The sequence below is a fragment of the Rhinolophus sinicus genome, chromosome 3, assembly GCF_057876585.1.
Source record: "Rhinolophus sinicus isolate RSI-liver-muscle chromosome 3, RSI-T2T, whole genome shotgun sequence".
NCBI classification, from domain to species: domain Eukaryota; kingdom Metazoa; phylum Chordata; class Mammalia; order Chiroptera; family Rhinolophidae; genus Rhinolophus; species Rhinolophus sinicus.
In genome coordinates this window covers 48,261,906-48,287,586 of record NC_142503.1, presented here as the reverse complement: position 1 = coordinate 48,287,586, position 25,681 = coordinate 48,261,906, and the positions used below count along the sequence as shown (strand labels likewise).

Here is a 25,681-nt window from a genome sequence, read left to right as displayed (position 1 = left end):
ATCTGCCATTAAATTCTTTCCCCGAGACAGAGGTGAAAAGGAATAAAACTGATACCGATATTCATTTATTCATGGTTAAGAAAGTAGTATTTGTAGACAAAGTCTGGAGAAGGCTGATCTCATGCAGTGAGACACCACCTATAAATGGAACTTTTCAACCTTACTCCCATTTATCACCCAGATTTAAAACAACTATTTCTTCCAGTTCAATTTTAAACTAGAGAATAACATCCTGACATAAAAAAGATGTAAGCAAAGCATGGAAACTGTTAAAAACAACAGTTTAAAAACTACTCTATATTAAATATGCCTAAAATATGAGAATAAGAGAGCAACATCTGAAATATCTCAACCTAGAATCAACGGAAAAGAACAAGATAATGCATATAATAGAAAGCAAGCCAAATGGGAAAAATTCCTAGACTCATACGTTAAAGCTATGGCAGTTTCTTCAGCAATCTATTGACTGTTCTGTGCTTACTAAAAGTGTACACTTGCCAAAAGGAAACCTCCCCATTGAATGACTCATACGTTCCATTTTCCTTTACTATCTCTCATTAGTCACCTTTGTCTGAACTCTCAACATCTACCAAAAGCCCACTACTACTGCGTTTTTCAAGTTTCTTCTACTGAGATCCTCATTCATGTTTTCCTTTCTTCCATTTTTCCTTCCAAGTGACTTTCAAGTTCTAATCTGGGTCTCTAATATACTTGTATATGTTATCTCTTTTGCTACAGTTCAGAACTGGTATGTCACAATAGTTAAGAATAATGGTTCCTGTTTGGGTCTCAGCTCTGCCACTAATTAGTTACATGATAGTATAACTATCTTCCTATCCTCACTTTCCTTATTTGTAAAGTGGAACTAAAACAACCTCAAAAGGTTGAAAGAATTAAGAGCGATACCCATGTAGTGCATTTATCCAGGAATATGGTAAGACTTTAATGATATTACCTATGATTTTAAAAGTAGAAGTTATATTTACTGAGTATATTATATGAAACATGCATAAGCGCTTCTTATGTTAACTCAGTTTTAGTAGACAAATTAATTCTGAGATAATTACTATTATTCCCATTTTACAGATGAGGAAAATAAAGCTCAGTAAGACTAAGTAGTGCGCTCTAAGTCATACAGCTGATGAATGTTAGAACTAGATCTGAAAACCAAGTTACGTACTCCAAAATCTGTGCTCTTTCCATTATTTTATGATGCTTCCCTAAAATAGATTTTTAAAAGTCTTTATCATTGAAATAAGCTCAAACCAAACTCTAATGGCATATTTTATATCTATATTATGTTTTATTTACTTTTTTTTAAATCTTCTTTTTCAATTACATCTAGGAGACTATTTCAGAAATAGTGTCTTTTATTCTCTTAATTAGTATTACCCTGAATATTGTTGAATAAATTCAAGTTCATAAAAACAATTGTTAAAATGGTCAAAATACACTGATTTGCTGTGTAGTTGCCATTTAATAGAAAATAAGTGTTTGTCTATTCAGTTTATGAATCCATGTTATAATGTGTTCGGGCACCTACAAAAATGTGCCTTTCAGAGTCTAATGAGGATGGGATGGAGTAAGGAATAACACTTAGAGTGGTTCTGAAGGCATTTCCCATGAAAACCTCTCTGTTCTCGCAGACCTCTCTGTTCTTCCAGACTCCTTAGGACTTCCTTAATCCCCTCCCATTTATACAACTTCTTTAAAGGAAGTTCAACAAACAAAACAATTTAACAATCAAAATAAAACACATTTCCTGCCATTCCCCTTGCAAAAGATGCCAGAGAACCTCCCATGAAATAGTCAACTAAAATTGTAACAAAATCTAAATTCTATTACATAATGTAGGTATTTTCTGTTCCTCCTGATTATTAGCATATTTAAGGATATGAGCTTTAAAAATAGTATGAACAAAGGAAAGTTGTTATATTGCACCACTTACTTGTATTATATCTTCAAAACTTAAAGATAGCTGTAGATTATATTGATAGATCAATAAAACTTACCAAAAATAATGTAAATTCCTTAAGAATTAATATCAATTTAAAAACAATGTTATTGTGGACAGGGTGGAATTTTTTAACTTGATGAAATGATGCTTAAGTTTATTTGGAGAATACATGAGAAAAACGAAAAAATATTTAAAGAGTACTGAGGGAGGATATTACTAGCAATCCATAATTAAAATTGCATGGTACTGATACAGGAAAAAATCCAATTGATTAGAAGAGTCCAGAAATGAATCCAAGTACAATGAGAGTTCAGTATATCAATTCAGTATAGAAAGGACTTGTGATTCAATAATTGGTATTGGGACAAGTGAATCATCATTTAGGAAAAATGTCATTTAGGGAAAATATAATACTCACCGTTTAAGAAAAAAATACTTCATACCTTACACCAAAATAAATTCCAAATAAAGATTTCAGTATAACAAAATCTATAAAAATACTAAAAGAACATATAGGCTTGTTTGTGAGAAATAACCTCTATCTATGCACAATACTAAAATCAAGCAAAAATAATTTTTTAAATATAGTTGGATTTGTTTAAATAAACATTTGAAACTGTGTAGGGTAAAGGAGGTCAAATATATGGTGATGGAAGGAGAACTGACTCTGGGTAGTGAACACACAATGCAATATATAGATGATGTATTATAGAAATGTACACTTGAAACCTATGTAATTTTACTAACCATTGTCACCCTAATAAACTTAATTAAAAAGCGAAAAAAGATTGTTGGGAAACAAACAAACAAAATAACAAACAAATAAAACTGTTTAGGAAAAAAAACTGCAAAAGTAAAAGACAACATACTGGAAAAATATTTACAGCAAATGGCATAGAAAACAATCCTTAAAATATGGTAAGATACAAACTCCTCTAGAAAGTGGACAAAGGATATTGCTTTGGACTGCAAGTAGTTGAACCCCCAAATCCATTCTCTCTTGCTTCCATAGTAATAGATTTTAATATATTTTACAGCTTCTCCTGCAGTTAGGTGTGACCATGAAAACTAAATTCTTGACAAAAGAATGTGGGCTGAAGTAATGTATGTAACTTCTTTTTCACCTGTTTAACAGCAAATTAATTATCTTTGATTTTTTCCCTCATTCTTTTTTCTTTACCAGGGCTAGAATACGGATTGGGGGTAATCCAGTTTTTTCAATCCTAGTAAGGATAACACTATGGGATGATGGAACAACACGATGCAGAATCTGGGTCTCTAAGACATTGTGGTGGTCAGAACCACCTAACCAGCTGGGACTACTTACCTATTATGTGAGAAAGAAATTATCTTATTTGAACCATTATATTTGGGGTCTCTTGTGCCAGTTACTTAGCCTATACCCCAAAAAACAGAATAAAAGAGGAAATCCCCACACAAAATAAATATTAATGAGTAAGTGTGAATAGACAATCTTTCTCTATCATAATCAAAGGAGGGCAAATTTAAACCACCATGAAATAATATTTGGACACTGTATCAGCAAAAACTAAAAGACTGATAAAATTGATAAAATTTAGTTGTAAACATGTATGGGAGGAAACCAGCATTCTTATGTTGAAAATGTAAAATGGTACAACCTTTGGTGAAAATAACAGGATGAGAGGGCAAAGATATATAAATCGTTATCACAGGTTGTACATAAAATGAAAAACTGGCATGAAGGTGGAGTAAGGTAAATAAATTATGGTGCCTCCATACATAATGAATTAAAAATGATGATTCGACAGACATATCTTTTGTCACGATAGCAGACCATTTAACACAAGAGATAAAAATTAGCTTTTGCTCTGGGAAAGCGTGTATCAAAACAAAATTACACATTGTAGTTTGGTAAAGAAAACATAAAATTTATGATCTCAACTCTATCATGAGAAGAATTTTGTAGTATATCAGATTAATATTATAATTTCATCGTTATGTTGTAGCCTAAAGTGCTTTGTTAAATTGAATCAGATTTTGATAGATGATAAAACTATCTTTAAAATTAAACCTGTTTTACTAGCAGAACCTTGAGTAATTTGAGTTCTTAATCTACCACAAAGTTCCCTGCAGCTTGGTTCTTCTCAAACTTTTCTCCTGAAATAATTTTTAATACCAGAGAAAACTCGAAGTATGAGTATTTACGCCCTGAAGACTCTGGAGAAGCCAAAGCCCCCCAATTTTTAGAAGTCTCGTGTTTTATCTTAAAAATTTATGCACATTAGGCATTCTATCTTTTATGTGACTTTTTGTTTTACTATAACACAATTATGTTTTAAATTACCTTTTAATTTAATTAGTTAACATGTTCCTCCAAATCTTTTTTGCAAAATCAGCATTGCAGAAAATATGTCATATTAATCCTGTGGCCTTTCTAGCAGCAAAGCATCTCGTATATAAAATAAAAAGAGCGTAAGCTTTGGGTTAAATCCTAGCTCTGCCAACTGCTTGTCGTATGAAGTTAGGCAAGTTTCTTAACCTAATTAAGGCTCCATTTACTCTTCTGTATAACGAGGGTGACAATGTCTAAAGGCATATTTGTTATGCACATATTAAATTTTTTATATTAGTTTCAGGCGTACAAAAAATGTAATAGACGTTTACACTCCTTACAAAGTGATAACCCCCCCCCCCAATCTGCTACCCCTCTGACATCATATATAGCTGCTAAAATTCCATTGACTCTATTCCTTATATTAAATTTTTATGCTTTACCATATAACAAACATTTATATTTCATTTCATTTTCAGTTATAACATGACCACCATGAATTTTAACTCTCATTTACTATCCTACCAGCTTCCATTTTATTTAGCAATTGAATCAATACCTGTAATTGTGCTTTCCTGAGCTGCTGACTGGTAATTTGAGCTTTTTGTTGCATCATATTTTCAATTCGTTGGTTCACTTGCTTTTCTTTCTTGAGCTCATTTTCATAAAATCTGGACCCCTATGTGTAGGAGAATAAAACAAAACGTGAGAAAAATGTCTGAAGAATAGGATCATAGTAACATAACCTTCTAGAATCAGAATAATTGAATTAAAAACTTAGCTTTACTACTTGTAGCTGGGTGACCCTTAAATTAATCTGTCTCAGTTTCCATATCTGTAAAATGAATTCATAGCTACCTAAATCATAGGATTGTTGTGAGGCAGTACTTAGCACAGTACAAACTCTGAGACGAGTACACATTTGTGCTCAGAAGATAACATTCTGTCCTAGGCAGAATCCTCCAGGCATATCCAAGGCCTTGGTTAGATGGGTCATCAATTATCTCCTTCACTTTTACTTTAAAGGCATTTTTTAAATTTAATGGTAGTTATTAAAGAAAATGTAAAAAATAACTTTTAGAAAATTACCCATCATCCCATAATCAAACATTTATCCATTCATCAGGTTGATAGACATTTGGATTATTTTCACTCTTTGGCTATTTTGAGAAATGCTGCAAAGAACATTTGTGTACACCAACACTGTGTGAGAGTTCTAATTTCTTTACGTCCTGGTCAATATTTTTTATTGTCTGTCTTATTTATAATAGCCATTCCAGGCTACAATAGTGTCAACGGCATCTCGTTGTTTTAATTTGCATTTCCCCAGTGACTAATGATGTTAAACATCTTTTCATGTGATTATGTGCCATTCTTTAGTGAAATGTCTACTTAAGTCTTTTGCCCATCTTTGAATTGGGTTGTCTTCTAACTAAGGAGTTGTAAGAATTCTTTGTATATTCTAGATGTAAGTCCTTTAACAGTTGTGTGTTTTGTAAATATTTTACCCTAGTATGTTGCTTATCTTTTTTATATTTTAATGGTGTCTTTTGAAATGCAAACATTTTGATATTTGATGAAGTCTAATATGTCAACTTTTTCTTCTATTGACTACGGTTTTGGTATTGTATCTAAGACATGTTTGCCTAACCAAAGGTCCAAAGAGTTTCTCCTATCTTCTAAAAGGTTCATTGCTTTAGTTCTTACATTTAAGTATATTTTGAGTTAATTTTTGTGTATGGTGTGAGATGAGGGTCTAAGTTCATCTTTTTTCCATGTGGATATCCAGTTGTCCCAGCATCATTTGCTGAACAGACTATCCTTTTGCCTTCGTATTTTTGTCAATAATCAATAAATGATAAAATTTATTCTGGACTCTTAATTCTGCTCATTGCTCTATAAGTCTAGCGGTACGACAGTAGCACATTGTCTTGATAACCATAGCTTTATAGTAAGTTTTGAAATAAGAAAGTCAAACACCTCCACGTTTGTTCCTTTTCAAAACTGTTTTGGCTATTTTAGGTATTTTGCATTTCCATATAAATTTTAGGACCTGCTTGTCAATTTCTGCTTGTCAGGGCAAAAAAGCCCCTGGAATTTTGATGAGTGATTATGTTGAATCTATACATCAGTCTGGGGAGAACTGCCTTCTTAATGATACTGAGTCGTCTCATCTTTGAACATGGACTACCTCTCCATATTTTAGAGCTTTAATTTCCCTCAGTATCTTTTTTTGTAATGTCCAGGGTACAAGTGATGCACAACTTTTGAAATTCTGTAGAATTTTCTATATGTAAGATCATGCCATCAGCAAAGCGATAGCTTTGGTCCTTCCTTTCCTCTCTAGATGACTTATTTCTTTTAATTGCCTGGCTAGAATTTTCAGAACTATGTTGAATAGAAGGGGTGAGATTGGACATCCTTATCTTGTTCCTGATTTTAGGGGGAAAGTGTTTAGTCTTCTACCACAAAGTATGATGACAACTATAGGTTGTTATACATGTCCTTTATTATGTTGTGGAAGTTCCCTTCTATTTCAAGAGTTTTTAGCATGAATGGATGTAGGATTTTGTCAAATATGCTTTTACTCCTCTACTGAGAGGACCACGTATTTTCTGTCCTTTATTCTATTAATATGATATATTACATTAATTGATTTTTGGATGCTCAACCAACCTTGCATTCCTAGGATAAATCCTACTTGGTTATGGTACCTAATTTTTTTAATATATCGTTGGATTCAGTTTGCTAACATTTTGTTGAAGATTTTTACATTTATAATGACCTGTAATCTGCTCATCTGGCTTTGGTATCAAGGGGATATTGGCCTAATAGAGTACGTTGGGAAGTAGGGATAGATGAAACAACATTTGCAAAAACGCTGGTAACTGTTGATGCTGGGGTGATAATAACATTACTTTACTATTCTCTCTACTTTAGTGCATATTTAAAATTTTCTGATAATAGTTTGTGAGAAGTGAATTGCATTGCTATGGATCGGCAAAAATTAGAAAATTCAATTTAAAAAACATATTTATGATAACCCTGCCAATAAACACTAGAGGAATATATGTTATATAGAATGTATAAATATTTTAATATATATTAATATATAAGGTATATATTTTATGATTGCAATATATATCAATCACATGATAAAAATCAATTATATGATGTACGTATGTATATTATTCTGTGATTTATATATATCATATAAAATTTATATGGAAGAGCTAAGATTCAAGAATACCCAAAATACTCTTGAAAAAGAACAGAGAACAAAAAAAGAACTTGTTCTAGAAGATATCAATACCTATTATAAACTATTTAATTAAAATCATGTTGGATACGTACAAGAACAGACAAATAATCCATTGGAACAGGAGAGTGTGCTACAGATCAGTAGGAAAAGGATGGATTATTTAATAAATAGTACTGGGACACTGAGAAGGGAGAGGGATGATCTGATAGGGACATCTAGGATAACTTAAACATTCTATTTCTTAACGTGAAAACCAGTTTATAGGTTTTATTCTCCTTCCAAAAAATTTTACGATGAAAATTTCAAAGAAGTCTCAAACAGAAAAATAGATTAGTACAATAAGCACATATAAAATAATTATCACTGAGATTTAACAACTGTTAACATTTTGCCATATTTCCTTCATTGATTTTTTTGTAACTGAACTGTTTTAAAATAAATTACAGATAAAATGACATTTAGCTATTCCATAGAGTATTTCAGTATACACCTTTAAAAATAAGGCCATTTTCCACATACGAGTAATCATAACATTTCATAACTAATAAAATTAACAATAATTCCATAATATTATCTGATGCCCTTTCCATATTCAAATTCCCCTAAATATTCCAAATGTATTTATTTGTTCAAACCAGGATCCAATCAGGGTTCATATGTTATAGTTGCTTAGTTCATCTCTTAATTCTTTTACTTTTAAAATTGGATCTACGTTTTGTATACTTAAAAAATTATTTTCCCCTCAATGTTTTATTTTGGAATTTCCAAGTCTTCAAAAGTTGAAAGAAAGATGCAATGAACACCTATGTGTCCTTATCTAGATACAGCAATTGTTAATATCCTGCTACATTTGGTTTCTTCCTTAAGTCTTATGCACCCACAGGTGCACACACACACACACACACACTTTCTTTCTCATTTTTGACTAAATCATTTGAAAGTAAACTGCTGTGAATATGCATTACCAAAGAATGAGGATAATCTCTTAAATTTTACACCTTTCTGCATGGATATTTCATAATATATGAATGAAACCAAAAAAATGGTAGGGAAAAAAGAAACATTAAAGAATTCTTTTATGACCTTGGAGAAAGCCATATGCAGTTGACTAATTCAAGTACATAAAAAAAAAAAGCAAACAAAAAACTTCTGCATGGGAGAAATTACCATAAGCAAAGTGAAAAGATAAACAATAATCCAATGGAAAATTATTCAAAGGGTAAAAAGAGATAGTAAACAAGGAAATACAAAATGGCTTTTAAACATATAAAAAGATGCATAATCTCACTTCTCATAAGAGAAATACAACTTAATGCTTCACTACATTATTATAGATTGGCAAATCCAAAAGTTTAGTAACACAGTGTTGGCACAGTTGTTTCCTGGTAATACATACTCACATACTGGCAATGGAAATGTAAATTGATACAAACAAATGGAGGGCAACTAAGCAATTCAGAAAATTGCACATGCATATATCCGTCTGTGCTATTTGCATTTGGTGGAACAGTTCCACTTGTGGAAATTTCTCCTATAGTTATACTTGTACATATGTCAAGTTATGAAGAACAAGGTTGTTCACTGTAGTACTTTTTGTAAAAACAAAAGACTAGAAATATATCCATCAATAAAGAGTTGGACAGGTTTACTATATTATATCCACACATGTAGTATAAAAAAGAATGAAGATCTTTAATTACTTATACAGAAAGACTTCCAAGTTATATTAATTGAAACAAAAATAAAAAATACAACAATTATAGTATTCTCCTACTGGGATTAAAAAAAAGTTAAAAAAATATATTTTGTTATTTTGCTTTTATATGCATATCATGTACATGTGAAGTAGAAAACTGGATAGCAAAAGCAACAGAATAGAAAGGAGATTATTCTATATGCATATGTAGCTTAACAATATTATATATTAATATATTAAAAATTATAATAAAAAGGGTGTTTAAAACTTACCAATTTTCAGTTAAACAGAAAGTCAAAAACTTACAAAATTAAAGACAGTGAAAGAAACAAGGAACATACCTTTGTGGCTTCCATTATAATTTTATTTATTTTCTCTTTATCTAATCCTTCCATCCCAGCTTTATTATCATTAAGTCCCATCCTAAGCAGAAGATCATCTTTGTAATTGTTGTTCTTCTCCTCTGTGCTATCCATGGTGTAGACTTAGCGTTAAAATGGATTTTTTTATTACCTGAAAAAGCATACATAATAAAAACTGATTTTCAAAATGTTCATGGGGGAGCCAGGAGGTGAATGCTTAAAAGTTAAAAGGTTACAGAAATCAGCAAAACAAAAAAACGATGGTTAAGAATTTTTAGCTATTGATAAATTATTATTTATATTTAAAAATTACTATCCCAAGATTATTGTACTCTGGGAGGGAAGAAAGGAATTAACATTTCCTGAAAGCTCTGTGCCAGCCACTATGCTTGGTGCTTTACACTTAAACCTATCACAGCAGCCCCGGAAGGTAAATATTATTATCTGCAATATAAAGAGAAAAGAAACCTTTTCTCTTAGAGTCTTAGAACATGTCTACCGACACAAATTTGCTAATAAGTGATGACATCTGTGTTGAAACCCAGGCCTGAGTTCAAAGTTTGTGTTCTTCCCATAATACACTCTATAGGAAATAAATACAAACCAACGTGCACTCTACTAAACATGTTAAGTTCAACAGCACATATTACCTACTGTATGCAGAGCTCCATTCTTAAAACAGTGAAAAAATACAGACAAAATAATAATCTATTCACTTTCAGGAAATTATTACATTTTACAATGTTACGTCACTTCTAAGGTTACGAAAAATCATTTCAAATAATAATAATTCTTTAATAGCTTTAGATAGTTCTTTAAAATTTATCTTCACATACATTAGCTTTTTAAAATATTTATCATAACCATGCAAACGTAGATTTGGTTATTCTCATGTTAGGACAAAATAAATTGGGATTTCAGGAAGGTCAAATAAATTGTCCACCATTACTCTGCTAATAAGTGAAAGAACTGGGATTTGAATCCAAGTCTTCTTGCTCCAAGTCTAATGCAGCTACTATTGGAGGCATCACAGCTATCTCCATTTGGGGTTCACTTATAAATAAATGTTGTAGCTACCATGAACCTACAACAGTATGACCGTGATTTCTTATTTGCATGATTTAGAGCTCATTTACTCTACTTGAGGAACTTATTTTTTTCTAGCTAACATTCATCACCATACATAGTTACAATTTTTTTTTCTTGTGATGAGAACTTTTAAGATCTACTCTCTTGGCAACTTACAAGTATACAGTACAGTATTGTTAACTATAGTCACCATGCTGTACATGACATCCCCATAACTTAATTCATTTTATAACTGGAAGTTTGTACCTTTTGACCACCTTTACCCATTTTGCTCCCTGTCCGCAGCAACCACCAATCTATCTGTTCTCTGTATCTATGAACTCAGTTTGGGGTTTTTTTTTTCAAGATTCCACATATAAGTGAGATCATGTAGTATTTGTCTTTCTTTGTCTGACTTAGTTCACTTAGCATAATGCCCTCAAGCGTTCCTTTTTTAATGCTACTTCCATTTTTGGGAACCAACAAAGAATGAAATATCAAAGGCAATTTGACTACTGTGATTATTAGTGATAGTTTCATTAGGAAAACATAGTGTACATCACAGTAGCTCTCACACTTTGCTGCACACTAGATTCACCTGCAAAGATTCTAAAACTCTTGATGCGCAGGTTGCATCCTGTACCAAATAAATCTGAAGTTCTGGGAATAGGGGCCAAATACCAGTATTTTTAAGAGATGCCGAGGTTAATTCCGGTGTGCCCCAAAGTATAGACACCACTGCTGGTGATGTTTCAAAGGAATATAGATTGGTTTTATGGTTTTATCATTTGAATTTTTTCTCTTATCAACTATTACATACAGCCTAATATTATCCAATATTTTGCCTTATGCTTTAGTAATCCAATTATTAACACTTGTCATTTAGTAGTAAAACAGGTGAAGGTAATTCATTCATAATTTCCCCAAACTAACACTACTTAAGAGTGAAGCAGCTAAATGCAGACATCCTACATTTAAGCTGCCTTTAAATGATGAAATGAAAGGAAAAGAAACATTTAATGAATGCTTACTACTATTTCACATAAGGTATAATATTGAGGCCAAACACTCTGAGAAGAATTAGTTTTGGCCTTTAACTGGGTCAGAAGAACTGGGCTATCATCAATACTGGTGCCAGGCAAAGTTGGGACAAAGTTTTCAGCTACCACCTGCCTTGTTGATGCCCAATTACCAAGCAACTTACGTTCAGTTTCATGGACATAGGTTTACTACCATCTACAGAATAAGACTTTCAAGTTTATAGCTCCAGTCCAAATGCCTGTCCAACATTTCAAATTTAACCTGTCCAAAACTGATCTTCTCACATGCCTCCAGCCCACAAACCAGCTCCACTTACAGCCTCCTTCATCTGTTACAGGCAACGGTAATGCCTTCCAGTTGCTCGTGCAAATAACCTTGTAGTCACTCTTGACCCTGCTCTTTCTCATACACCCCACGTCCAAACTGTCAGGAAATCCTGTGGGCTCTGCTTTCAAAATGTACCCGGAATTTAACCACTTCTCACTACTTAAAATACACAAACAGCCGGGCCACTCACTCGAGGTGAAGTACGTATTGCCTCACCTGGTTTATTTAAGTAAACTAAATATATTTTGGGAATTTGCTGCGAGCCAGTTAACAATGGATCATGGGCCGCAGTTGGCCCGCGGGCCGCAGTTTGGACACCCCTGGTCTAGACTGAATCACCATCTCTATCTTATGCCTGGGTTATTGCAATATCCTCTTAAATAGACTCTTTTTGTCTGCACTTGCCTTCCTACAGTCAGTTATCAACAGAGGAGCCCAAATGATTCTTTTGAATCACAAGTTAAGTCATGTCACTCCTCTGAGACAAACTGTACAATAGCACCCATAGCACTCTAGAATGAAACCCAAAGTCCTTAAGAGAATATGGATCCCAGTTACTTGTTCCCAGTCTACCCTCACAGCTGTCTAATACTCTCCAGCCACAGTGGTCTCTTTGCTGTTCCTGAAATCTGCTGGGTTCACACTAACCGCGAGGCCTTTTGCACTGGCTGTTTCTCCCGACGGGTTCTTTAGCCACAGATCCTCTTGACTAAATTCCCTTATCTTCTTCAAGTCTTTGCTTCTCAGTGAGGGCCTCCCTATTTAAAATTGCAGCCTGAGATCAGATAATACAGAGAGAGAGAGAGAGAGAGAGAGAGAGAGAGAGAGAGAGAGAGAGAGAGAGAGAGAGGAAGAGAGAGAGACAGAAAAAAGGAAAAAGACACAATCAATAAATAAAGAGTAAAATTGCAGGCTGATTACCCCTCCTACCCTCTCTTCCCAATGCCTCATTGTTTTTCATAGCCCTTATGAATTCCTAGCATAATATGTAACTTTACTTACATATTATGTCTATTTTCTGTCCCCCCTGTGAAAATGTAAGCCTTATGAGGGCAGAGAACTTTTTTCTTTCACTTGATCAATCCCAAGTGCCGCAGACAGTGCTTGGCCACAGAGGAAGGGCTCAATAAATGTTTGTTGAATGACTAAACTCAGTTTATATCATTTTCTCATTCTTTTGATATAGCATGGTCATATAATCATATTAAAAGACTGGGACAAAAACTGCTTTTCTGACGTTAATAATTTAAGGTATTTGTAGCTTTTCCTTATTTCAACATTAAATATGTAAGAACAAGTATGTGAGCCAAACAACCTCCAATCTTATTATTTTCTGAAGGCATTTAGTGGTTAAATTAGTTCATTAAAGCTTTTGGGATTTGTACTAGAATGCAAGAATATTTTGAATTTACATAACAGAATGCTCGCTAGGCTCCATTACTATTTAAAAGATTCTAGCTTATATTTATTCTTTGGGAAATTAAGATGCGTTGTTAAATTTAATTTCTTTGATTAAATACTTTCTAATTATACCTAAAGCTAAGAAAAATTGGAGAAAGGTAATAAACAGCATACTAAGTTTTAGTATACTTGGATCCCTATGGCTTCTTTTTGGTACTATCATTTATGTCACCGTGGGAAGCCTGCTTTTGTTTTTCATTGGTCAGTGTTCTGTTATTTTCAAATTTCTACAATCTCTCGTTAGTGCTGGTTATCTCTGTTCTTCCTATTAGTTCTTACTGAGTTTATCTAGAAATCCATAAATTGAAAGGGGGAGCTCCTAGCAGACATAATCACATAATATCACAAAGTATGATGATTTTCCATATTTTCTGACAAGTGAGATTTAATGCTACTTCTGATGGCTTCAGGAGGGCAGTTGAAATGTCAGTGCCTAGTATGGTGTTTGGTATAAGATAAACTTTCAATCAATAGTTATTTTATTATTAAAGTTAAGCCAAATTTCCAGAGCTGTGAAAATCACCAGTCTTACCTTTCTCTGTCTAAGATAAAGACACTATATAAGGGAACAGGGTACACTGTCAGCATCCAAAGCCATAGTTCACAGATATATAGATGAATTCTGTTTTGCTAACAAAGAAGTATTTGTCCTAAGATTGCTATGCACTATCACATATACTTGTAAAGTCCCAAAAATTTATGAATGGATATAACTGTGATTTTATAAACAAAAGTTTTCTTGCATAAGAAAATGGTAAAATATTTTTATAGCTTGATATTACTGAACAGTCTGTTTTACTTCAACTCAGAAGCACAAACAGTAATGTGCAACTCAAAGGAAAGAACTCTGGATTCTTATAGTATAGCATATTAGTTTAAAGGCACATTTTTCTCTGAAAATATTCAAATTCTTCTCAGTCTGATTCTACCACTGACTATTCAGGTTACCACCTAAAAAATGTAAGGATGGAAAATTAGAGTTTTTCAGAAGGGATTCTAAGGGAGAAGTTTTCGTGTGGTAGAGTTCCTCTTACCTATAAAAAGCACACACAACTATGTATACAATATCATAAGTGTTTAGCATATTGACCAAAGCCACCTGGAATTAATATACCAGAAAATATGCAAAATATACTCAGGGTAATAATAGAAAGAAAGGGAGTGGAGAAGAGAGAGGGGAAAGTGGAGAAGGAGGAACAACCAAACTATAGGGAAGTTCCTAGGGGGAGCTTGCTTCCTATTTCTAATATACTATAAATAACCAAACCCAATAATCCCCCAGAAAACCTGTATATGTCTTAAGAACAAATATTATTTTTAAAGTCTCCAAATGTTCAAATATGTAATATGTTTGTTTGAACAGATTAAACACCCAGCACAGCACAAAACTTCAGACTGATTAACTGTTCATTTTATTATCTAAATTTAAATACAATAAATTAAGAATATTACCCTAATTTTAATGTAGTAATTTTCAAATTAATGTCTGACTTTTAAAATTTTCCTTTTACATTTCTGCTTATTGTAAAAGTATTTTTTTAATTGTGAAGAAAATAAAAAAATCACAGCCTTAAGACTTTAACAGATTATTTTCCATGTTCCTCTCCAATTATTTTACACACACACACATATTTGAACACATATACTCAAACCACATACCCACAATTCTTATATGACGGGAACAAAAGCACAGAGATAACTTTGCATTTTTAGCTTTACCTTTTAATATCTTTGCAAAATAAGATGTACAAAAATTTCAAAATTATTTCAGAGTGGATTATTTGAAGATTCTTAAATTTGTATGTATCACTGAGAAATAACTGAAATAATATAACTCCCACAGATCCTAAACCAAGGAAATATATGATAAAAGAAAGCTCAAGTTTTCACCAAGGACATAAAGTCTATTTTTTAAGAGAGAACCATGCACATATTCTTTTCAATTACATTTTTCCTTCCTGAGTTTTCCATTCATTTAACTTATTCTAATGAAGAATGGGACAGAGGCAATCAAAAAAATCTATACTCTACCTAATGTTACAGACATATAAAATTCACTTTTACAGAATAATAAATTCAAATTATCTGCTTCTTTAGTTAGTTACCTATAAGGGAGCTACCATAAAACTGTCAGCTGATTTCTCAACAGAAACCTTGCAGGCCAGAAGGGATTGACACAAAATCAAAGTGATGAAAAGCAAGGACCTACAGCCAAGATTACTGTACCCAGCAAAGCTATCATTTAGAATCGAAGGACAAATAAAGAGCTTCCCAGACAAGAAAAAGCTGAAGGAGTTCATCAACACCAAACCAGTATGACAAGGAATGTTAGAGGGAGGAGACGGAGAAGGAGGAGGAGGTAATGAATAATAAAAAAGAAGTAAGTATATATCTATCAACAATTACCGTGTTTCCCGAAAATAAGACCTAGCCGGACCACCAGCTGTAATGCATCTTTTGGAGCAAAAATTAACATAAGAAGAACTAGGTTTATATTAATTTTTGCTCCAGAAGATGCATTACAGCTGATGGTCCAGCTAGGTCTTATTTTCGGGGAAACATGGTACTTTAAATGTAAATGGATTAAATGCTCCAATCAGAAGATAGGGTGGCTGAATGCATAAGAAAACAAGACCCTTACATACGCTGCCTACAAGAGATTCATTTCAGATTGAAAGACACATAGACTGAATGAAAATAAAGGGATGGAAAAAGATACTTCGTGAAAATGGAAATGGGAAATAAAAGCTGGGGTAGCAATACTTATACCAGACAAAACAGACTTTAAAACAAAGGCTATAACAAGAGACAAAGAAGGACCCAGTAATCCCTCTTTTCTGGGTCTTTATCTGAAGAAACCCAAAACACTATTTCGAAGGGACATGTGCATCCATATGTTCATTGCAGCATTATTTACAATAGCCAAGATGTGGAGGCAGCCTGGGTGTCCATCCATGGATGAATGGATAAAGTAGAGGTGGTACATATGTGCAATGGAATATTACTCAGCCATAAAAAAAGAATGAAATCTTGCCATCAGTAACAACATGGATGCACCTAGAAGGTATTGTGCTGAGTGGAGTAAGTTAGACAGAGAAAGACAAATGCCATATGATTTCACTTACATGTAAACAAAGAACAAAATAAACAAACAAAGTAGAAACAAACTCATAGATACAGAGAACATTTTGATGGTTGCCCACTAGGAGGAGCATTGGGGGATGGGTGAAAAAGGGGAAGAGGTTAAGAAGTACAAATTGGTAGTTACAAAATAGCCATGGGAATGTAAAGAATAGCACAAAGAATATAGTCAATAATATTGTAATAACTATGCATGATGTCAGGTGGGTACTAGGTTTATTAGGGTGATCACTTCATAAGTTATATAATATAAATGTCTAATCACTATGTAGAACACCTGAAACTAATACATTTTACGTCAACTCTAATTGAAAAATAAAACAATAATTTTTTTAAAAGAGTGAATCTTTGTATAAACTACGAACTTTGGGTGATAATCACATGTCAACATAGGTTCATCAATTGTAACAAATGTATCCTACTAAGGGGGGGATGCTGAAAATGGGATAGGCTGTGCATGCATGGGGCAGGGGCTTATGGGAAATCTCTGTGTCTGCCTTTCAATTTTGCTGTGAATCTAAAACTAACCTAAAAAAAAAATAATATCTTTAAGAAAAAGGGAAAAAAACAAGAAAAAAAACTATCTGCTTCTTTACTACAGAATGAAAAATATCCCGATACAAAACATAAAGTGTCATTCAAAGGTAAATTCCCCAAAGCTCAGTTTATAAGTTCCTATTTTGATAATGAGTTGCATATTTGTACAAAGTCTGCCAGGTTCTTTAACAATGAAAACTTTGTCTATACTCAAATAAACACACTAAGGACATTTAGCAATTGTGAAAAACTAAATTTAAATCTTATAGAAGTCAATTGTTTCTGGGGATGTTGATTCATTAGCACAAAGGAGGTAGGCTGAGAGGTTCTTTCTTTGGGTCTAGAGCAAGTCAGCAAAAACATTTACTTACGTAGAAGTGATACTGAACAGACTAATTTTGTTTTAGTTGAAATACATAGTAAAACGCACAAGTCTTAAGGGATAGTTGAATACATATGTTCTTAGAAAAGGAAGAAAGGGTTCTCCTATAGTACCATCTTTGGTACTTTAATAATTATTTAAGTTCTATAATCTCAAACGTTACCATTTTAATATAAAAATTATGTAAGAAGCCAGGAAAATAAGATAGAGTTACACTAGTATTAGGAAATTGAGCTATTATATTATTTATCTTATACTGTGTCCTACATTACTGTAAGGGAAATATTTAATAAAGTCAGAAAGTTGTACAAGATACGATTTTATTTTCCTATCCTGGAAAAGTGATCCTTTTAATTGCCCCCTCTGAGTCCTAATCTTGATATTATTTCTTGATCCACAGTTGCTGATTTCTTAGATTTCTTATAATTCCAACAGTCTATGGTAGGAGTTTAAAATATTTTCACAACTTAACCCTTTTCAAATGAAATCTTCAGTAAAACTTCAGACTTTTCCTTAAATCTCTGCAAATGCTGTGAAGCTCTCCTATAATTTCTTCACATATAGTCTATCGCTAATGTAAAAGAATACATAAGTAGCATAAAAAAAGGGAAAGTTAATAACTTTCATTTCCTTTATTCTCTTAATTCCTTAAACATATCTGTGAACATTGATATACAGTATATATTGAAATTGGTACCAACTCCAAGACAATAGTTCCCTATTGATGAATTTTAAAAGGTGGTTTCCATAAATCAGGCTCTGGAAATTAGTGTTATGATTTTTTTTACTGATCTTATGCCTGAAAACCAGAAACAAAAAATTAAACATCCAGAAAACATTACTCCGAGATTTGTCAAGCGTGGGAGAAACAAAACAGCCACAAGGAGTTGTGATTTTGGAGTGATTACCCAAAAATGATTTAAAACACACCTGTATGCCTTCCCCCTGCCTTAATAAAACTTCATAATAATCTGATTTTTTAAAGATCATACTATATTAAAAAGAACTTTCATTTTAAACATTTATAATCCATTTATAAACTATTATTAACACCCTGTTATGAAAATATATTTAAACAGATATGATACAGAAAAGCATGATAACAAACAACATCTGGAATTTACATTAAATAGCAAAAATAATTATGCTCAATTGATGAGATGATCTTTCCTCTTCCCAGGGTTATATGCTGTAACAGCAGTGAGGGAGGAGATAATGATTTGTTTTTAGTGATATTTTGAAGCTTCAAATAACATTAAAGGAAGGTTTGTGAAAGGGAGCATAGGTTAAAAGAAACTTGCAAAACACTAAGCTAGAATAATTTATTAAACTATCTGTTACACAAGAAGTGATTTATGTTAGCTAATGAAAACTATTAACCCATAAAAGGAAAAGCAGTCCAGACTTACTGATATGTTTTTTTCTGTAATGAGATCTAAGTATGCTAATGCATATTTTAACCTACAGAAGACTTAATAAACAGTTCAGTTCCAAGAAGCATTTTGATATAATGCAAAGAGTACATGCTTTGAAACCAGATAGTCCTGGATTTAAATTTAAACTCTGAAATTTAACTAGCTTTGTCTTCTTGGGCAATTTATGTGATTTCAAGGTCTATGAATCTTGGTTTCCTGGTCTGTAACACTTACTTTCTAGGGTTGTTGAGGATTAAATGTTTGATATGTAAGAACACCTAGCACAGTAAACCTATAAGCAGGCATGCAACAAATGTGGATTCTCTCCTCTCACTTTCATTCTTACTTATTTCCCTAAAATGTGACTAAGCCTACAGGCTTGGCTGCTAACACGAGCATGTAATTGATTGAGAAATAATAGAAAAACAAGAAAAATTTCTTTACTAAGTAAATGACAAGGGAAAAAAATCACACACGCACCCCAACACACACACACACACACACACACACACACACACACAATGCCACCTAACTTTAGGGAAGTCAGAAAGAAGAAACGGCACATGCCACCCCATTGATCCCCCTTCCCTCAGATCTCGTGGAACTCTGAACCAACCAGAGAATATTCTTCTTGGTTTTTAAGCCTCCACCGTTGACCTGATCCTAAAATTCAAATCCAGGTTCCAAGCAGTTATATTTTAGTTTACCTCAAGTTAATGACTATTAAGGTCATCAAGTCTAGACGCATGAAATTTCAATAATACCTCGTGTTGAGTTTGATCTCATAATGTTTAACTGTATGAATGCACTGTCATAATGCATTTGGCATGACTGATTTAAAAATCACATATATTACTGTCTGGACTCTGTGCAGAAATATTTTATATTAATAAACTTCGAAAAATAAATGCATTTTAATGTAAAAAAATCACGTTAATATACTTGTAAGAATAAATCAAGTTCTCAGAGTAAAATTTTAAATTAAATCCCACAATGTTCCCAAGAAAATTTCTGGAACTCTAGTTTAGAACATGCATGTTTTGAAAAGGTAAATATCTGCTAAACACTTATATTAAAAATGATTTAATCCCTTAATCTAAAAATGCACTTGTATTACATAACCTTCACAGGTAAGTAAGATGCATCTCTGTCTCTGGAGGACAACATAATTTTCTTAAAAAAAGAAAACGAATTCCATGCCTTGTTTACTTGCAGAATTTTTCTTTTTTATTTCCAATATAGTACTTGTCGTCAATGTTTCTGCCTTCCTGACCAGGCCTCAAAAGGCTGGGAGTCAAGTAGACTCTAAAAACAACATCCATTTATTTCAACAGAGGTTAGAACCAGATAGCTTATTACCTCCTTTACTTAAAGGCTTAGAGCTAAGAATAATAGCAACATAGTTTTGGGACTTAAAATCTGGCTTCTTGCTATCTGACTATAGCAAGAGGTTAAACTAAAGTGTTTCTAAGAGGTTAAACTAAAGTACTTCTTTACTGAAGTAAGAGTTTAAATTTATCGGATTTCAGAATTTTAAACCAAAATGGTATTAGCACATTTACAAAACCTATTAAGTTAATCTTTTTTGCCAATACCATTTGCCCAATGCCAATAAATTATTATGGTCTGACCCTGTTGTCAAATCAGCACATACATAGTATAGCCATTATGAAAATTGGTCAAATGTTGACAGTAGCTTCCAGTGTATGAAGCATTCATTTCTAGCCTATCAAGTACACTAAGAACCAAAATTTGACCTACAAATGAAGTATGTATTTCCTATTACTACAAAAATAATTACCTTTACTAACACTTCACAGATGCTGGGGCAACCAAGAAAAAGGTACAACAAATAAATACCACAATGTGCCCTTGACTCACTTCTTACAAACAGAACACAGCAGAAGCAGAAGTGATGAGATGTGAACTCTAAAAAATCAGTTTATAAAAGAATGTGACTTCCATCTTGGATGCTCCCAAACTCACTGGGGATGCCAGCTGCCACGTGAGGCAGTCCTGAGAGGAGGTCTGTGTGAGTGACCTGGGAAGTGGATCCTCCTCCAGTCGAGTCCTCAGATAAGACTACAGCCCTGGACAACAGCTTGACAGCTACCTTATGAGCTAGAGGCACCTGGTTAAGCCAAGGTGGGATCCTTGACCCATAGAAACTGTGAGATAGTAAATGTATAGCTTATTCTCAAATTCTGTAATTATCTCATTACAGATCAGCACTAGTCCACAGACCACACTTTGATTAGCACTGCTATAAAACAGCTGTATACTAAAGATTATGAATGTTTTCATTTGAATAAAGGTGAAAATTTAAAACATACTAATAAACTGATCAACTGAACAACTTTTATGTCAAGTGACTTTTTTCTCTAGAATTTGTTTAAGCGAAAACGAGGCAATATTTTTTGCAGTACTTTGTACAACTAAAATATAAATTTCAAGAGGGCAAAAACTGGTACAGTGCTAGGCCAATGAGCCTGTTAAATTAATAAATGTATGCTGAATGAATGAATGATGGGCAGGTAACTATACAGAAAGGAATAAAATTAATGGTCACACCTCAATTAAGTCTTTCTAAATACAATAACTGTAAAAGCTAATAGTGTTTTACATGCATTATCCTATTTAATCTTCATAAGAGATGAGAAAACTATGGTCATACAAATTTATACTGTATTTCAGGTCTGGCTTCAAAGCCATCAGACTTACTACACAATATAAATAGAAATAAGATAAAATAGAAAATTAATGAAATCTTACCAAAAGAGATGGAACAGTAGTTGTTTTGTTGACTGATAATGGAAGTCACATGAAAGTGGTATGAATTATAACAGATAAAATATCATACATCACTGTAATAGAAGGCACAATTTATTTCTAAATTTAGTTTTAAATGATATCATGATTTTGAAACCTCTAAAAGCCTACGACGTCTTCAAACGAAAATATGAAACAATGACAAGGAAACTAAAATAAAGTTATGAAAAAAAGATCTTCATTCAGACTTTTCTAAAAACCATGAACTTAAAGAAAATTGACAGATCACTTTTTTTTAGTATCGTGAAATGTAATAAACATTGTACAAAGAAAAATATATTGGGTGATCAACTGCAGTTCCTCTTTTCTAATGATCTGAAGAGCAATTTCTTCAATAATCATGGCATCTAAAACAAACAGTTCATTTTAAGTTATTAGGCATTGCCTTACCTAACAGCTTAAATAAAAATCAATAATTTAAAAAACCCTAAAAAAAAACCAAAAACCCTATATTTCCACCTAAAGCAACACAGAAAATAAAGGAAAAGCATTATACATAAAAAGAAAGACTATTTTTTTCCTGGAAAAGGAGAGCTTCCTAAATCTTGTCTTGGTACAAGTGAAAGTAGCAGCAAAAGTGACTTCTCTTTTACAATACTCTCAGTGGTTTCTTCCTTTTTCTTTCTTTTTTTTTTTTCATGAAACTCACTTTTTTTAAAATTAAAACTTATTGGGGTGACAATGGTTAGTAAAGTTACATAGGTTTCAAGTGTACAATTCTGTAATACATCATCCATGTGTCACATTTTGTGTTCACCATTCAGAGTCAGTTCTCCTTCCATCACCATATATTTGACCCTATTTATCCTCATGTACCACCGCCCTCCCCCCTTACCTTCTGGTAACCACTAAATTATTGTCTGTGTCTATGAATTTTTGTTTCTTTATTTGTCTTGTTCCTTTCAGTCTTTTTTTTTTTTTTGGTTTCTTCCTTTCTCAAGATATAGCTGGAAAAGCGAAATGAAAATTTTTTAAATGAAAAACTTTTCTCTATAGTTAGAAAAAAATGAAACAGATGAAAATAGAAAATATTAATTCCTTAAAGGTCGACCACATTTACTAAAAATATGGATGAATAATATTTTCTAATAACTTACCATATGCCAGACAGGTAGGTACTAAATGCTTATGAAGCAAGCTCTGATTATGTCTCATGATTACTAATTTAGATATTATCCCAGTAAAGTATATATTAGTAGTAAAATATGTACGGAAATTGAGGTTTAGAGAATTTATGTAATTCACCCATGATAACAGGTGGTATCCATGCTGAAATTCAAATCCAGATTCTGTCTCCAGAGCCCACGTCCTTAATCAGTATGCTAAATACAGAGGGTGCGCCCAAAAAATGTATACACATTTTAAGAAAGGAAAAAACTATTAAAATTGTAATACTCAATATGTACTGATAACAAAAGATGAATACAAGTCATGTTTGACTTGTATTACAAGAGGTGCTCAAAGTGGTTACCATTAGCATAATTTTAATAGTTTTATCCTTTCTTAAAATGTGTATACATTTTTTGACATTTTTTGGCACTCTCTGTATACAATTATTGCCTAAGATGCCAGCAAGTTTATCTTCATTCTTGAAAGACATTTTCATCAGACATAGAATTGAGTTGACACTTTTTCCTTCAATACTTTAAAGATGTTGATTCACCGTTTTCTAACATCTGTTAAGACCGTGATCTTTCAAATTGTTCCTTGTAGGCAATGTGTCACTTTTTTTTTACTTCTTTCAGGGTTTTCTCTTAATCTTTGGTTTTCAACAGTTTGGCGATGATGTGCCTAGCCATATCTCCCCCTTCAAAGGACAGAGCTAGACTAGGTCCCTGGATTCTCTGTGGACACTTTCTCCCGCTCCTCTTCACCAGACCTTTTAAAGATCTGAAGGTTTTCTCTGTCTCTGACATGAGCAGGGTTGTCTTCCTCATCCCCTCCCACTCTTATATTGCATATACCGTATTTAAAAGTTTTTCTATTTTTCCAAAATACCCTCCCACACACACAATGAGGAAGAGCATAGAAGGCTTTTTCAAGGCTTCAAAAATTCCCAACCCCCTTTTCAAGAATATGACCCACAAAAAAATCTGTTTGAATTATGTAACTGTTTAACTTCTATCTGCAATATCAAGCACTATACCAATCTTAATCACAAAATAGTTGATGTTCTCATTCCATAAAAAATTAGCAACAATCCCTACAAAGAAGCAAAGGTCTTTTTAAAGAAGGCCTTCGTCTCTGGAGTTTACCAGCATTTCTTTATTTCACCCGTCTTTTCACATGTCTGCTTCAGGGCTAAAGTAAATTTTACTACATGTCAATTATTGATCCCCTTGACTTCACTTTGGTTTTTAATGATTCTCTCAGATTGTGATGTATAAAGTATGGTTCTACTGTGAAATGCTTGCTAGCATGGGATCTACATGATAGCCATGCTTTTCTTACTCTTTATGATGTCTGTGCATTAAAAGTTTATTTAATCATGTAAAAAAAATAAAAAATTCTGTTATATTAGGTATTTCTAACAAAAATGGCCTATTCCGATGTCCCAAAGGGGAAATGTTTATTACATACTTTATACATGAATTTTTATACATATTGTTTTTAAAAAATGCAAAAAATTTACTGTATTGGGCAAAGATAAATGAACAGTAGTATATTAAGATGTGCTTTGATCTTTAAGATGAGTGCCTTATTTGGTCAAATTATTATTATTTTGGAATGAATTACAATGGCTAACCCTTTTACCTAAGATAGGAGAAGGAAATACAAACTGGTTCAAGTTTAGTTATGAAATAATTAAAATTAAGAAATGTAGTTATATTAACCTTTGGCGTACCACAAGTATCTACTGGACCCAATTTTTGTTTTTGAGTTTCTTCTTTGAACAACTTTATTGGTAAGCATTAATATTTTATATCTTATTCTTTCTTAGAAATCTTCCAAAGAACAAAAAAATTTATTCATTTTTTAGCAAAATAAAATTCACTATAGCTTACAAAATTTCTATATGGATCTATTTGATTGCTTTATAAATCGAAGATACATTATGGTAACTTTGGGATTGTATTTTTCCTATATGTTAAGTATTTTCCTATTTTATCATCCTAGGCAATATTTAATCATTACTCATCAATTATTTTTTAATAGCTAAGCTAAAAAAAATAAGAAAATGAAATACTGAAATCACCTAAAGGGGTGATCTGCTGGTGAAATAAATCATCACTATTATATCATCCCTCAGTTTTCTTAATGTGTTGCCCATAGTATCACATCTTTGAAAGAAAGTATAAGAGAAGTATAGAGACACCATTTTGGCAGGGTTTTTGGTGGGGCGGAGGAGTGGGGTAGAAGGGTAGCTTTAAACATAATTGAGAGTTCTGAATTTTTCATACTGGCAAAAAGAAGAAAATTGACAGAAACGTTTCACATTATTAGACAAATTAGAAGATGAATGCAAAGAGACTAATAGCATCTCAGACTATGAATTTTCAGATGATTCAAATATATTTTCTCAAATTCAACAATCAATAGTGAACAATGCATTTTTAACAATAAAAAGTAAATATGGCATTCCCATCCAGTTAGTCATTCAACAGGAAGAACTTCACCATAGAGTATTTTGCAGCAAGAACTTGGAACATCCCATTTTGCTAACAGGATGTATGACAGTGTTCTTTCACTCTTTATGACGTCTGTGCATTAAAAGTTAATACAGTTTGTAAGTGAACAAAGGTTTAAGGCAAATGTATATACAAAGGGAAAACAGATGATCCAGAAATGAAAACTTTATTGGACTTATAATTCTAACTGATGTTTAGAAATGTAAAAATGAAAAAATCTTGCAATTATGGAGAAAGAAAATGGTTGTCTTCTCTTTAAC

At 32.7% G+C, this 25,681-nt stretch overlaps 1 protein-coding gene across 3 annotated transcripts in view; it reads right to left on the bottom strand.

The window, feature by feature from the left end:
- POLK (DNA polymerase kappa) overlaps window positions 1-25,681 on the bottom strand; it is a 66,357-nt gene that overhangs the window by 28,548 nt on the left and 12,128 nt on the right. For 2 of the 3 annotated variants that reach the window (XM_019728136.3, XM_019728138.3), the window contains exons 2-4: window positions 12,676-12,802; window positions 9,571-9,742; window positions 4,831-4,950 (exon numbers count right to left, since the gene is read on the bottom strand). In XM_019728136.3, the coding sequence (XP_019583695.3) occupies window positions 4,831-4,950; window positions 9,571-9,705 (255 nt within the window). In that variant the 5' untranslated portion in view covers window positions 9,706-9,742; window positions 12,676-12,802. The remainder of the gene's footprint in view (window positions 1-4,830; window positions 4,951-9,570; window positions 9,743-12,675; window positions 12,803-25,681) is intronic. The other variant, XM_019728137.3, reaches the window with a different exon arrangement.